Source organism: Diabrotica undecimpunctata, chromosome 10 (assembly GCF_040954645.1).
Source record: "Diabrotica undecimpunctata isolate CICGRU chromosome 10, icDiaUnde3, whole genome shotgun sequence".
NCBI lineage: Eukaryota > Metazoa > Arthropoda > Insecta > Coleoptera > Chrysomelidae > Diabrotica > Diabrotica undecimpunctata.
Genome location: NC_092812.1, coordinates 17,395,742 through 17,413,126, shown reverse-complemented (window position 1 = coordinate 17,413,126; position 17,385 = coordinate 17,395,742). Strand labels below are relative to the sequence as shown.

The 17,385-nt window shown below is 32.0% G+C and overlaps 1 protein-coding gene across 1 annotated transcript in view; it reads right to left on the bottom strand.

Moving 5' to 3' along the window:
- The window catches only part of para (sodium voltage-gated channel paralytic), a 454,557-nt gene that overhangs the window by 221,553 nt on the left and 215,619 nt on the right, over window positions 1–17,385 (bottom strand). Inside the window, exon 4 of the mRNA XM_072545653.1 lies at window positions 16,727–16,759. Within this exon, the coding sequence (XP_072401754.1) occupies window positions 16,727–16,759 (33 nt within the window). The remainder of the gene's footprint in view (window positions 1–16,726; window positions 16,760–17,385) is intronic.

Here is a 17,385-nt window from a genome sequence, read left to right as displayed (position 1 = left end):
ATAAATTAAAACACCGAATTCTTCCAATTTATCTTAGCGTCGCCGAGTAAAATAAACCATTTTTAGAGTTGTTTATATTTCTTAGGTATTATTTTCTTTGATCTGTTACACCTGACCGAACAAAAGAGGGTACAAAATGAAATTAGGTCCAGAAAGTGGGGTTGGATTGGTCACACACTCCGAAAAATAGTTCCAGTATCGCAAAGACTGCCCTAGAGTGGAATCCCCAAGGGAAAAGAAAAAGAGGTCGCCCAGTACAAACTTGGAGAAGATCCATCATGGACGAGATAAGAGGCCAAGGAAAGTCTTGGAATGAGGTGAAGGCCTTAGCGCAAAATAGAACCCGATGGCGCGTTTTCACTGAAGCTCTATGCTCCACTTAGGAGTTCAAGAACCTTATATATATTTTCTTTGATCGAAACCGCTTTTAGGATATTCTGCGTTTCAAATAAATATTCCAGTTTATACGTTTTGTTTATACCAAGATTGTACGAATGAATTTAAAAGATAATGGTTCATTCTCGCTAAAGCGGCTGTCGGCTAGAGTCGCTTATAGTGTTTCTAAAAGTGTTATAGTGTCTTTAAAATGTTTCTTCGAATTTGTATTGTTTCCTGTTTTTTCCTTGCCATGGAAATGTAGTATGCAGTAGCAGTTAAATGTTTGGTATTGAGCAGTTTTACAACAGTTTTTGAAGATGGCCTCATGTTACCATTGTGCTGTGCCTGTTCCAGTCTTTGAAGCCGACGAGTTTTCAAGGTTTGTGTTCAGCCGGTGCTGACTTCCGCCCTCATCTTCTGATCCCTGGTCGTCATCCCGGATCTTCATCATCATCTTGGTGCTACAGCCCTTAGAGGGCCTTGACCTTCTCAAACTTTCTACGCCATTCTATTCTGTCCCTCGCTTGCATTTTCCAGTTGCCGACTCCGATCTTCTTGGCATCTTGTGTTACATCCCGGTCGTCATCCCGGATCTGCCCCCAGTATAATTACAGCATGATTCCAGTTCCCGATCCCAGACATGCAGAGTGAAATTTAGTGAAATTTAAGGTAACTTTTTGTGTTAAATTTTAAAGTCAAGATAGACATTTTTTCTTAAATAATAATTCCTTTCATTATTTAAAAAGATAATTTTTTATTTGCCACAGTTTATAGTCCAGTAACATTTGTAAGTTTTTGTAGCATCTCCCGAGTTTGTAAATGAATAGAACACATGTAAGTTTTTCTTTGTTAGTTTTATATTTACTTTTGTGACTGTCTTTATGTATTTTCTGTATTTTTGAGATTGTTTGTGGTGAGACATAATAAATGTTTAATTTTTTGTAAACCGTTTTGTTTGTTTATCTTGACTAACTTTCTAACCCTTTTTTAGTTTTGAAAAGATATATTTTTTATGTTTAATAATTATTTCAATATTTACAACCAGCTGTTGTAATGGTTAATTTGGCACCTCGAAGCGGCGTCCTTTTTAAATTGCTAGAGGTATTTCCTGTTTCCTTTTGTTTTGTTTGTTTCAAGAGATTCACGTTAGTACCCCTTTGTTTCATTTTTTGTAGTTTCCCCAATCCGACCCCTTACCATTTACTTATCCACGACCCCAGCTCTCCTAACAAACCCTGAGTGCCGTTCGCATACGTTTTGATTTATTTTGCTTGCCCTATCTCGACCGCCATAATTTCAGTCCCAAATTTTCTACCCCTTATAGTAATACCCCATGTGGTAGGCGAAAATATTTCGTTACAATCTGACCCAAGTTTTGCACACAATGCAAACACAGTATGTGTTCACGTTCAGTTAAATTTAAACAAAATAATAAAAAAGTTATTAACAATATTCAAAAATAGCGATTTTGTTTTTCATTTTGCAATAACTTTTGCGTGTATTAACCGATTATAATTTAGCATATCTCATTTTGTGTATCTTTTTTCTTGTAATAGTTATATGTTGACGTTAAAACTCTAAATAAACAAGTTTTTAAGATATAAGTAAAATAATGATGACGTTTTGATTGTTTCTTTAAAAATGGTTCTACTAAAAATGATGATGAATCCCTAGATGAGGGTCATTTTGAAATATCTCATACTACACATTTTAACTGTAAAACCCGCCTATACAGTTGCGACGAAAAAAGGTTAATTTTTACTAATTTGATTGGTTGAATAAGAATTATTGATTTCGACAGAACTCTTGATACCATATGCAATATGTTTCATCAAAACCATAGCTCGATTTTTAAATATAACTATACAAAACTGTTAATGTGTAACATGAAAAGTTTTTTAATTTTATTTATGCAACCGGCTATTCACCGGTGCGAAAAACGGACACCACTGTAATTGATGATAAAAAATGCCCTAGTTTTTTATTTCTTTTTTTAAACGTAAAAAAATAATAAACACGGTTTAGTAGAATATCCTTAAACTAGGTTTGATTAGTAAGTGTCCCAAACATTAAATATATTCCGGATGTAGTAATAAAGTGTCATTCATCTTGCCTTACTTAAATATTACAATTAGGCAATGTGGCCAACAGATACTTTATACAATCCTAGGTTGAATAGGTCCCCAGTTTTCTGGTGTCTTCAGCATTAGGAAATAGTCACTGAACTGCTACAGACATTAGAAATAATATTTAGCGTAGCAGGAATGCAAATGTTAGTGAATGCTACAAGACCTGAAGATTACTGGAATATATCAATTACCACTATAGTAAATTTCAATAAGCGATGCAGGGCGTGGAAACAACGATATTAGTTTTTATTGTATGGGTATATAAATTATTGTAATCACTGAATACATACTTAGTGAAAAAACAATCAAATTAATGCATAATTTAAACGATTATGCAAGTAACGATTGTCCGAGAATATTCAAAAACTAAACGAAATAACCATCTCTCTTTTGCTGGAAAATTGCTACATGACGTCGTTGGAATCTGATACAGGTTCGAACCAGATTTACTATTTTGGTATGAATGTGTATTTTGAATGGATTTATTAGTAATGTTTTTGTTGTTTTGATGGTTAAAGGACAATTTAGGTTTATGCTGTTTATATCGAACTAGTAATAATTATTTCTTATTCGTTTTAAAACTACTTAAGTATTTATTTTTATCTGTATAACGACGTTACACTGTATACGTGATTACTGTTGTTGATACCACCGTAGATAACGTTTTAAAGGTTTTATGCAAAAAACCTACCTTAGATGGGGTTTTAAAGGAGGTACACGATGATCCTGATTTGTCGAATTTGACGAAAATCACATTTTATAGAATATTAAACAAAAATTAATTTTCAATATCAACGCAGGAAAAGAAACGCCCTTTTATTATACAAAGATGACATTGTGGTGTGGTAACAAGAATATATTCAACAGATAAGGACTTATAGCAAAGAGAAGCGCAAAATTTATTATTTGGATGAGACATGGTTGAATTCTAGACACCCTGGTTGACTAACTCAGCAGCAACGGGTTCTACACAATAGCCTATGCAGACGATATTGCTGTCCTGTAAAGCGGTAAATTTGAGAACACACTATGTGAGAGATAACAAGTTGCTCGTTGACCAATAGAAAAATGGTGCAAGGAACACTTACTATCTATAAATCCTAAGAAGACAGAGATGGTCCTTTTTACCAGGAAAAGAAGAATCCCGGGCTTAATACCCCCAAGGATTCTAAACTACATTCTAAATTTTTCTGATGAGGTGAAATACCTTGGTATTACCCTTGACAGGAAGTTAACATGGAACTCACACTTATATGGTAGAGCTAAAAGAGCATATATTGCCGCTGAGCAATGTCGACGAACAGTCGGACGCATCTGGAGCCTTTCATCCAGGGTAATCGCCTGGATCTACACAGATGTCATTAAGCCAATGCTAACTTACGGAGCTATTGCTTGGGTACCAAAAGTGCTACAGGCAACAGCGATTAATAAACTAAACCATATTCAGCGGATGGCTTGCATAAATATAACAGGTGCCATGAAAACAACACCAACTGCTGCAATGGAGTTGATCATTGGCATCATGCCTCTAGACATATATGTCAAAGAGGTGGCGCTGGTGACAATGATGCGACTACGCTCAGCTGGTACATACCTTGATGTAGGAATGGGACAATTGAGAACTCGTTTTAAATGACTCGGGAGATCTGCGACTCAATTGAATCAAATACAAAATCGAAACAAGACAGTAGAGGGAGACAAACGTGGCAAATGCCTATTGCATATACACCGATGGCTCTAAAATGGAAGAAGGCTCAGGATGCGGGATATACTCCAGATCACTGAACCTAAGAATAAAGTAAGGTATGGGCAAAAATGCCAGCGTAGTTCAGACAGAACTGGCTGGTATCTCCATAGCCGCAATAGAGATAACCCAAAAAGGTAGAGAAGAGAAAACTATAATAATCTGCACAGATAGCAGACAAGCGATACTAACCTTGAATAGACCACGTGTCTCATCATAGTAATGAAGTGTCGTGAGTCACTAAAGCAAGCTTCGGATGGTAATACCATCATCCTGATATGAGTTAAAGGACACGATAGGAATAAAGGCAACCGCATTGGCGAACAATTTGCTAGAAAGGCGGCAATCCTAAGACTCTTAGGACCTAGGGATCTTTTTGGTTGGTCAACTACAACAATCGGGGAAATTGTCAAGTGTCACTTCCATACGCAAACCGTAAAAAGATGGGAAGAAGGGCAGGGATGTAGAGTTGTCAGGGTAACATTAAGTAACCTTGAAAAGACAGTATCAAAAAAGTACTTGGGAATGACCAGGAAAAACCTACGCTTGACAGTTGGTTTTTTAACTGGTCATTATCAACTAAGCAAACACCTCCACACTGAGATACACCTCTATGTAGGAAGTGTGAACGAGAAGACGAAACTATAGAGCATGTCCTATGTGAATGCCCGGAGTTATCGTTAATACGAAAGTACGCGTTCGGCGGGTTCTGGCCCACACCTGCCCACATAATAAAGTTGTTTGCTGGTGACTTGTCCACCTTCCTAGAAATGGCAGGATGGACAATGAGCTAAGGGCGAAAGCTCCCTGGGAGGATGCACAATGGGTCAATTGTGGCTTAAGTGCTGTGGAGATGATCACATCCAGAAAGAGATCAATCTTTTGAAAATTGGTAAACATTTTTAATGTCTTACTAATATTAGAAGACAAATATATCATTGTTCTTGACATCGTACATCTTGACATGAACGCATCGTACCATTCTCGTAAAATAGAGAAAATACCAACAAGTGCATCTAAAAAAGCAATATCCAGAATTGGCTCTGTTTCAAAAATATAAGATTTGTTCAACATATGCTTAAATTACAGCTTCTTTCAACCGTAAAAAAAACATGCCATACCAGAATAAACTGGTATTGAGACTTCCTCTGCATCACTGTGGGTTAAACCCCATAGAACTCATCTAGCCAAATATTAAAAATGATAGTGCAGGAAAAACACTACCTTCAAATTTTCAGATGCCATAAATCTATTTTATAATCCAATTTCATCAATTACATATATACATGTTCAAGAAAAAGTAGAAAAGGAAACGTGGCGACTGGAAAATATAATTGAAACACATTTTAAACCACTTTTTATACGAACTCAAACGAACTATGAATCATTTTGTATTTTTATTTAAAAAAACTAACCGTTTTGCAATATTTAAACTTCTTGGAATCGTACAAACAACTATAACAAAAATTAAAATTAGAACTTATATTTTTTGAGAATACCCTGTATATAAAATTTTTTGGCCGTTTTTGACATAAAAACATAATTTCTTGGTAATTTTCGTCCTGTATAAATGGTTCCTATTGTCGGATATCAACTAAAAACAATCAGGTTCTTTGTCTCGCATTTTTGCAAAATTAAAATATAAATTTCGTATTTTACAAGGTAATACTTCTGGCCAAACGAAAATATAATCATAAATGCGGTCCTGTTAGACGCCTACACGTGCTAATGTTTACGTTCACTGCATCGTTTATTGAAATTTAGTATAGATCCAGATTTTAAAGACTCCAAAATAATTTAAACAAAATAATGTCTTGAAATAAAAGTTTTCTAAAAATATTTCTTTCTCAAAGCGTACCTTAAAATCATCTACCAAACGGTGCCAATTGTCAATTGTTGATGAGTTACAATAAAAATATATAACATTTAGGCAATCTTATCAAAAATTATACGGTTATACGGGTGCCAGTTTTTCGTGCCGATCAGTATAAATTGTTATAGAAAGCAACTACTGAAGATGGTACATGCTGTAAATACACCCCTAATATGTGTTCATAAACTATAAAGTGTCTAAGTAACAGTTTGAACTACCTATATTTTAAGAACTACCATTAAACTAGGCCTTTAATTATTTCTATAATTTATAATTATTATTGGAGAAGTATTCATTTAGTATCATTGAGACTAAGCGTATAAGTCTACCCGTATTTTGCCAATCAATCGCTATAATATTACATTTAATATTTTTATTCCTTATTAATTTTTTATTGTATTCATTGTGGGCCATTCTGTATGTTCCAATAAATATTTATTTATTTTTAAAGCTTTATAATTAAATACAGGTCTCGATGAATATTTTTATGTACACAAGAAATCAGAAAATAATTTTTTACGCCAAAAAGACATAGAAAGCATAAAAACAATATAGAAAGAAATGCAATAAAGAAAATATCAAGTTATTATAAAAATCCAAGGGATTATAATTGCCACAGAATATAATCAACTTAAGATATTTCGCTGTAATATCAGCTCCTCAGAAGAATAACCTGTTAAGGTGTAAAATTGCTAATCTGTTAGAGATTGTGATGTTTCAACGAAACCGAATTCAATTTCAAATTGAGTGTATTCTACGGAAGATAAAACTATGTTTTGTTTATGTTTAATGATATATTATATTTTACTTTTTTTTCATGGTAAAACAGAAGACCTTGAGTGTTATTAAAATAACATGGTGTATGCAGAAAAATTGCATTGAATTGGTAGAAAAAATTTAATTGGTAGTCACAGAGTATCCCAAAGAATAAGAATAATATATAATAGGTAATGAGCAAACCCAAAGAGGAACATACAAAATAAAAGCTATCAATTATCACGGAGTACATATGACACTAAATCGTTTTCCTCGTTACACTGGCCCGGCCAAGCAAACGACTAGTTGTTTTGAGTAGTATGGACCTCTGTAACAATATGTGTCCTGCAGTCGATTTTTTGGACCTAATTAGTTAATAACAAATTAAGGTCAAAAAATGGTAAATTTTCGCTTTTTTCGGCTATCAGCAAAAAGTGAAGCATTTGAAACAAATTTGAGAATGGATAACTTATAACTCATACAAAAACCTTCAAAATGGGATTTTTTAAATGTTTCTATTCTTACTTGCTGCTTAGAAAATTTTAAAATAAATCATCAATTTCGGTTTTTTATAAATAATGTTAATCAAGTTTTTAAAAATGAACTTAAATCTTCTTATTACGTGGAATGTGAATCTTAAATATGATCAAAATTTCAAAAAAATCGGTCAAATAGTTTAAAAGTTATTTTATTTGTTTTCCCAAATTAAATTTTTTGCAACAATATAAGTCAGCAAATGATGAAGCTACAGTAATTATATGGACATTTTATGAAAGAAGAAGGTTAATTCTATAAACATTGTTAAAAATAATGAAGGAAAACGATTTTAAATACTGTAAAATCATTTTGCAAAAAAAAGTCGATTTTTTGCTTATAAACAATTAGAATAACTTTTTCACTATTACCGGCAGGAAAATTATTTTTTCATTTTTGGAAAGCTGTTCTTAAATTTTTCCTAGAATAATCGAAGGGATGTTCTTAAATTTTTCCTAGAATGATCGAAGGGATTAATTTGGTCCCAAGTTCTTAAACCAATAAAAATCCAGTTTATAGAAATTATATTAACTCTAGACGATAGAATCTGATTTTATTTTACAGTTTAGTTTTTTAAACATTTGGAGGTTGGAATTTGCCACACATTTATTTATTACAGCCGTGGCATTGGAAGTATAATTTCCTTTATAAAATATTTTCAACTGACATTTTTTTCGTTTTTGGATAGTAAAAGTGCTGGTTTTTGGTAGAACCGGTGTTGCTGGCTGTAATACCAGATTTCGGGAGATCAAGGCATGGAGCCCGTAATTCTACACGTAGCTGAAGAATAAACTTGCAACGACTGAGTCTACTTCCAGTTCCTTCTTTATTAATAATCTATGCATCTGTTGCGCCTAAGTAAAGAATGCTATAAAACAAGTTCACAGGCCATCGTCTTTGAGCAACTTTTGTAGTATAAAGAAGCGCCAATTTGTCCACTACATCAACTTCATATTTGGTTCGATTATCAAAACTTACTGTTTCAGGATGTTTTTTTCCATCGACAGCAACATCCACTGATTGATGTAACGAACTTAATAACACTCTTTCCTTGATGTGCAATAAGTGTTATTTTTTCGTCACTCTGTAATATATGGGTCACATAAAATTCTCTATTTTCACTCTTTACGCTTAAACGAACTTTCTTTCTGTTCATTCTGCGATTCACAGTACCCACAAGACTTGCTGATTTTTTTGCAATGCCCTGGCCAATTTCATCGATGTGAAGTAGATTTGTCGTATTATTTTTACCATTTCCCAGTTAGTTTTCCATTATCCGCAAAACATCGTGTTCACCAACACTTGTATCTTTATTGCGTAGATGATCAGTATTAGTATAAGGGTAACCATTTACAACATATTTTTATTTCATGCAAACCGAAAGACAAAATTTTATGCCAAACTTATCCGGCTTTTTTGATATGTACCGTTTGAATGGTGACCTGGCTTTAGAAGACAGTAGTTGTTTATCCACATTGAGGTTTATTCCCGGTTTTTAACATGCACCACTATTTTCTATAAATCCATTCCAAACCGCAAAGGCTTAAAAAACTGAGGATCCCATACTGTTGACCACAAGTTGTTGGTTGAGAAATTTTTGGTGACGTAAACTCCTCTTGTGTACTTAATAGCAAGTGCATCCTCCAGTTCTTTCACAGTTATAGTCCATGTGTCATTTTTCAAACATTAATGTTTTTCTGTAATAGTGCGTATTCTGATTCTTCCTGATTCTTCTCGACAAATATTATGCTGAGCGCGGCGTCCTATAATGACCGAAACATTTAATAAATATAAAAAAAAAACTAAAAATCATAATCTTAGCAGGTACTGATCCAGAACCAATAACTTTCCATGTTGTTCTGTCTTTAGATTGTTCGCTGTCTCCGATTGAAATAGGTTTTACTGGCGGACCTTTTTTCTCTTGCGACTTAGACTTAGATGCTCTTGCATTCATAATAATATATTAGCTGAATCGTGTTGTTGAAAAGTAGAAGTAGTGTTTATATAAATTGATGACTATTGTACAATAAAACTTTCTAACCGATCTGAAGCATCTTGAAGCATTTTGTAGTGGTACATATTCTTCATCGTCTGTCTCATTATTTTCTTTAAATTCAGATTCGCCTCCCAAAACATCTTCTATTTTTTATATTTCCTCAAGAAGTTCAAGTTTCGATAGTCCATGTCGAGATATATTTAGTCATCTTGAATTTTTACAAATGAACGAATGTTTCAATATTCCAGAAACGAGAATCAGCAGAATCTAATAAACCGCACACAATAAACAAAAAAACTCAATAAAAAAACACGATGTAACAAAAGACCTTCTAGGAACACATGTACATGTACACATGTACAAAGAAAGAATCGTCGAATTTTCGAGAAAACGATAATAACTGACACAGGGCTAATTTGGCCCCTTCAGACTTCTACGGTAGGTTTGTTAGAAAAACCATTTAATAAATTTAGTAACAAAATATTGTTGTGTGTTAAATAAAACCAAATTGGTCCCCCCTACTTTGAAGTGTTTTAAAAGAAACATTTGTCTTAGGACAATTTGGGACGAAGTTAGTTCCTTTTTTTTTTAATTGACAGCAGCTTTGTTTATACGAATTAAGAGATCCAATTAGCACTATTTGAAAAAACATGCCTTAAAGTTTTGATGTGCTAAATTCTAAAAATATATGCTTTGTTTGAATAAATAAATTGTTAAATAAACCATTTAATTTCATTTTTGTTAATTTTTAATTTTTTTTAAATGATATTTAAGATACTATTTATTGTAATACAAAAATATTTATTTTTAACTATTTCTCCGTGCCATCTCACCACGTCATCGTTTATTTGAGAACCTACCTACTTTTTGGAAAAACCATTGCCAGAGAATGGGAATACCCATAGGAAATGACGTATTGTTCTTCCTGAACTTTGAGGATGACCAAGTCGTCCTAGCTCAAGATTCTTATTATCTAGAATTTATGATAAAGCGTCTATACAGAGAATATGTAAAATGGGATTTACAAGTCAGCATGAAGAAAACAGAATATTTAGTTATCAATTCAGATGCAAGGTTTGAAGTGTTGATAGACGAGGACGTGGAATTCAAACAAGTGGAAAAATTTAAATATTTAGGTGCACTCATTGATAAGAACGGCTTGGGAGAAACCGAAATTAAACACCGAAATAATTAGGGATGTAAAATTGTAGGATGTCTGAACTCCTACAATTTTACAAGAAACAAAAAAAGAATAGAGCAAACCATGGTTGAATCAGTTCTTTGATATGGCTATGAAGTACGGACAATTAATGCAGGCCTGAAGAGAATATTGTTGGCAGTTGAAATGGATTCTTGGAGAAGAAGTGCTAGAACATCAAGGCTGGAAGGAAGACCAACGAATCTATAAGAAATAACATGAATGCTGCAGAAACGGTCATTGGCAGAATAGAAAGAAGAGGTTTAAAATGGTTTGGACACCTATTGAGAATGCCTGACGAACGTTGGCCCCAAAAACTTCACATATGGAAGCCCCCTGAAAGAAGAAAAAGAGGTAGACCTCGACGCTCATGGAATGAAGGAATTAGAAGAGCGATGGAATCGAGAGGTTTGGAGGAGGAGCATGCCTTGGACCGGGAGGATTGGCGGAGGAGAAAGGGAATACGGCGATAGCCGTCTCCAAAATGTATTGTATTTACAAGTTGGATCCAGTAATATATATATATATATATATATATATATATATATATATATATATATATTTATGATTAATATTAAACTTCTCAAATAACTTTGTAAATAATTTATTTATGATAGATTTTATGAAGAAAACAAATTATCCAATTCAATTATTTCTAAAAATAGGATCGGTTTATTTATGTCATTGGAAATAAAAAATCTCAAATAAACTGGCTTTTATTTCTTTCTAAGCACGCTAATGAATGAAAAGCTGAAGTTACTAAATTATTTGCAGAATATTTTTCAATATATTATTTTTTGTTTAGTCTTTTTATTTTAATTTATTAGTAAATAATATAGTATAAGGAAATAGAATGTGTCATAATTATTATTTTTTTATACAATACAAAATACAAATACTATAATAACGTAGTAGAATTAACATTTTATTTTAACAGTTTAAAAGTAAAAAAAAAAGTCTATATCCTCGTTTTCCAAGCATTCGTTTTGAGTCCGATCTAAACTTATTTCTAAACTAGCTTTCTAAACTATCTTCTAAACTATCTACTACATCCCAATATTCGAACTCGTAGAGTGCATTCTGCATATATATATATATATATATATATATATATATATATATATATATATATATATATATATATATATATATATATATATATATATATATATATATATATAGAAAAGAAATTTAATCTTTGCAGATTAGTTAAATAGTAAACTCTTAAATATTGGGGAAATCTGCAAGTCACTTGCAGATTTCCCCAATATTTAAGAGTTTACTATATATATATATATATATATATATATATATATATATATATATATATATATATATATATATATATATTGCTGCAACGAAGTCAGTTCTTTAGACACACAAGTTAATCTCTTGCAGCTAGTTTTGCAAGAGCAAAATTTGTTTTAATAGAAACTCTGGTACAAGAAAGGTCTGTTGGTCTAATTGGTACTAACTGTCTTTTGCTGAATCTCCAACCTAAATAAATTGCGTCTAACTTCAGTTTTTCATTCATCTAATAGCATGTTTACAAGAAATAGTTCTAGTTTATTTGAAATTTTTTATTTCCAAAGCAATACATATACTAAAACTATTTTTAGAAATAATTGAATAACATAATTTGTTTTTTCATAAAATCTATTATAAATAAATTAGTTAAGAAGTTAAAATTAAATTTTCCTAAATATTACTAAAAAATAAAAAATAGAAAAAAAATTGTTAAAACAAATTTAATGGTTTATTTAACAACTGCTTTTTTTAAATAATGCTTATTCGTAATGCACGCCAAAAGTACATACAAATTGAAGAAAGAAACGTCGAAATCTATAAACAAGAATCAGCGATACAATTAACAGCTCTTTTCCCCTCCATCGCTCCCGAGGGTTTCAAAAACGACGGTTTTTGAGGACCACATTTTAAAGCTTTGTTAACTATTCCTTTGAAGGATCTTTTTAGAATTTGGCACATTAAAAATTAAAAGTATGTTTTATCAAATAACACTAATTAGATCTCGAATCGAATTTATCGATTTTATTGAAATTTTGTGTGATAATTGAACATACGAAAATGTTTTTTTAAACTAAGTATGAAGGGCATGTATATAATATAATTATAATAAATATAATCACAGAAAAGGCTCTTTTTAACTATTTTTTGTGATTTTTAACCACATTTAACTTGGTAGAACATAATTGCAAAAGTTTTATTTCGGTTAAAAATTGTTATAGTATCAATAATTGATAAGATGTATCAGAACTACTGGGAAAAATACAAAAATTTTTTAATATATTGTTTAACAAAACTTAAGCCCACTTTTAAGAACCTACGCGTAGTGAAATTATAATTTCTAGTGAGAGTTGAAAGCGGTGTATGCAAAAAATTACATATATACAGGATGTCTCACAATTAATTGGACGTTAGCTAATGGGTGATAAGTTTCTTGGAAAAAAACATGAAATAACATTCAATTCTACACAAAAAAAGTATTCTTGTTCCAAATCAAAAAAGTACACCGTTTTCGAAATAAACGTATTTTTTAGAGACGTGCATAAAATGAAAAACTTGTGTAAATTCAAACATTATTCAAATGGTCTTAAATACCAGTGAAAATTAAGTGTATTAGTAGTAGATAATTTTTGCAAACAAAAAGAATGTGAAATATGATTGAAACAATTATTTTTATTAAACCTTTTACACAGTAACAAATAAAAAAAAATCAGAAATTAAATTAAACAATGAAGTGAATATAAAACAATTGACAAAATGAATAATTCAAAACGAAACGAAAAAAAATTACAATAATTGTTCAAAATGATCACCATTAGATAAACTACATAATGTAAATCTTTTGTGTAAGTTTTGTCTTATTTTAAATAATGAGTTTCTTTGGGTCCTAATTATGTGAACTCTCTACAATATTTTGTCATAACTCTTGACGGTTATTTTTTTTTTAATAAGTGACTTTGGGTAGTCCCACAAGTGAAAGTCTAGAGGATTTAGTTGGGGATTGCGTGCTGGCCATGGGTATACACTACCTCTACCAATCCACCTTTGAGGATTAATTTTATCTAGATAATTTCTAACTTTTAGGCTATAATATGGTGGTGCACCATCATGCATGTACCAAGAGTTACGTCTCAAATTTAGAGGTATGTCTTCCAAAAGACTTGGTAAATCTTCTCCCAAAAAATTTAGATACGTTACTCGGTCAAGCCTAGTTGGTAATTCGAATGGTCCTACAATACAATCCCCAAATATGCCACACCAGATATTTATGGAAAACTCATGTTGAAAATGATGTTCATAAAATGCATGAGTATTTTCTTTAGCATAGGTATGGCTATTGCGCCAGTTAAACACACCTCTTCTACTACAGTAAATGTGGTAATTGTAGTAAATGTGGCTATATAATATAACAAGCGAGTCTTCTACAGCTTTCGCCGCTTCTCGCATCCTAATTTCCAGCGTTTTCTGTCCAGGCTCGTCTTGGTCTACCTCGTTTTCTTCTAGTTGGCGGAGTCCATTCTTCTATTTTTTTTATCTATTTTCAGGCATTCTCTGAAGGTGTCCATACCAGTTAAGTCTTTTGGCTTCGATTGTGTCTATTATGTCTAAATCGATTTCCATTTATCTCCGAATATCTTCGTTTCTCACCCTATCAAGTATAGTGAGCTGGCAACATCGTCTCCAGTAGTTCATTTTCATGGCCTTAATTTTTGATTTGTTTCTTTGGTTTATTTCCCAGAGTTCGGCGCCGTACAGCCCAATACTTTCTATTATTGTTTTATAGATTCTTCTTTTATTTTCCTTTGTTATTTTTTTATTCCATAATAGTCCGTGTAGCTGTCTGGTGGCTGATCTTGCTTGGCCAATCCTGGAGTGTATTTCTTCGCTACTTCCTGCTTTTGATGTTATTTGGACTCCCAAGTATTTGAAATTGTCTGTTGGTTTTATAGTTCTCATTTCGATTTGTAGGCTTTCTGGTTTTTCTCCTACAACTAAGTACTCAGTTTTTTGTGTATTAATTGTGAGGCCCCATTTGGTATACTCATCTTCCAGTTTTCTAAGCATGTAGCCTACATCACTCTCGTCTTCAGCTAGAATGGCTTGGTCGTCAGCGAAATGTATCGTGTACAATCTATCATCTCCGATTGGGAGCACTTTCTTCTCCACACTGAGAGTGGAGAGTAAATGTGGCTTTATTGGGAAATAAAATTTTATTATAAAACATTGGATCATCTAAATACCGCCATATCATAAACTGACTAAATCAGAGCCTTACTGGAAAATCCTGGGGTAAAAGATTCTGTACTGGAGTAAAACGATACGGATACAGATTTTCTCTCCATATTATTCTTGACACCGTAGATTTGCTTATACCAGTGGCCGCTGAAACAAGCCTTGTACTAGATTTTTTGCAATACGCACAATAATTTCATCTTCCATATCCGCATCAATTACTCCCGTCTTCCAGAATTCCTGTTTTTGGGGTGAAATGACCCTGTTTCGCCTAATCTGTCGAACAATGATCTAATAGTTTTATGGTTTGGTTGCCTTCTTAAAGTTCGAAATAGCGTTGAGCTGCTTCACGAGAACAAAAATTTTCCTGGGCATACAAACATATCATATCGCGCATTTTTACATTAGAAAATTCACTATGACGTGGCATTTTACCTTTATGTTAAGTGGTTTATAAAAATCTTAATAGTACTTTGCCAAATAATGACTCGCACTGCACTTTGACAACTAATAATAAATAAATTCGTAGTTACGTCTTGACGTTGCCATTAAGTTCAAGCTTACTTGTTTTGCAAAAAATTAAATAGAGAATGCATCATTAACAAAATACGTTTATTTCGAAAACGGTGTACTTTTTTGATTTGAAAAATTTTATTTTGTAGAATTGAATGTTATTTTAAGTTTTTTTTTCTAAAATTTTTATACAGGGCGGACAAAAAAATTATGTCCACATTATTGAACTAATGTTATGGTAGGTGGCGTCACCTAGTGTCAATGGTAAAACTAATACTATTTTCATATTAAGCATACTAAATAATAGCAAGATACTAAATTTCACTTAAATCGGTTAAAGAGTTTTTAATATATCCCTAAAAATAATATAAAAACATATTAAATAATGAATCCCTGTAGAAAAAAAAACTAGCAACATTTTGCCTAAACAATTTGAGCTCAAACGCTTTATTTTGATATCAGCTATCACCTATTAGCTAATATCTAATTAATTATGGGACACCCTGTATATTTTCCACCCAACTCAAAACATATACCGCTTGATCTACGTGTAGAAGTAAAGAACTAGGTCTAGCTCATTAAATATAATATGTATTGTTCCTTGTCTTTGGATAATAGTAATTATTAATGCATTATTTGTTTAAAACATACAAACATTGGATATGTAATTTTCAGAACGATTTGTATATTTTTTTGGATTACATTTGTGTTTTATGTGTTTGTGGTTGTACCATCCCTTGTTTAATCATATTAGTTTAGATTGGCCTTGTATTTATAACTCTTTTCAAAGAGATCAATAAAATTGATGAATCGTGGATAGTCTATGTGAAAAAACTATCCAGTATTAAAATGTGGAATAATATCTTTAATGTAACTACATCCTAACCATTTTTTTCTTTGGCTGATAACCTTATTATAGTCAGGTTTCTAACTTTTTATTTATACTTATATAGTTTTCGTTATTATTTTAGGTAGTCCTTAAGTTACAGACGTTAAAACTTTCTATTTCAGACCTTTAGTTTGGAGCATTGCAGCTACTTGTGTATAAAGTAGGTAGTGTTTTAGTTATAGAGTATGAAGCAATGCTTTAAGTTCAAAATGCAGGTCTAGTCAAGCAAGAACAAGGAAAAGCGTATAAACTTTTAAAGATGCTACTGACGATATAGAAATAGAGAAAGGTGAAAAAGTAAATGCAAGAAAATTTGTATTTTGTCACTGCCAAACAATGGCGTTTTGTATAGGTATTTTTGATTTTGGTTTTTGTTTTTTTTTTAAGAAATCGTCAGGGGCATTAAAGGTGATCTAAAAAGCAACTCTTGATTGAGCAGTTTTATTGGAGAAATCTTACTTCTTTTTTCTTTTTCCTGCGTCCAAAACCCGGCTGCAATAAAGTTTACATATTTTAACATTGGAAAGCATACAACACTGCTGCAATTATCTACTCTATATCACACCATTTGAACAAGAAACTTGTCACAATAAAATATTTTACTCCATAAAGTCAAAATGTGCATAATGCTTTTTTCTAATAAAATTACAAACAACAATTTATAGCAAAAACTTCTAAATTTTTGCGATTCAGATAATGAGGAAACTAATTTCAGAGACGATCACAACAAAAGTTTCGTTTTACCGTATAATGTAACATGGCTATCTTGTTATGATACTCTTTTTTATTACATAGAAAATTATGTCGTAATTTCCAATTTTAAAAATAAAAAAAGCGTACCCGTAATATCTCGTAATAAGAAAATAATAATTTATATTCATGAAGTACAAAAACATTGAAGTAATAATACAACATTAGATAAAATAAAACATGAGTAACTTCTGCCCCTTCAAGGGGTATATGAAAAAATCAGTGGACAAATAAACACGTTGTGTTTCTGTCTATAAATTGGGGTATTTTATTGCAATGAAATAGTGTCAATACATCTGTACATTCTTACTCTTTCTATAAAGATAAAATATAAATATAACTCATCAAGACCAGGAATGACTTTCGAA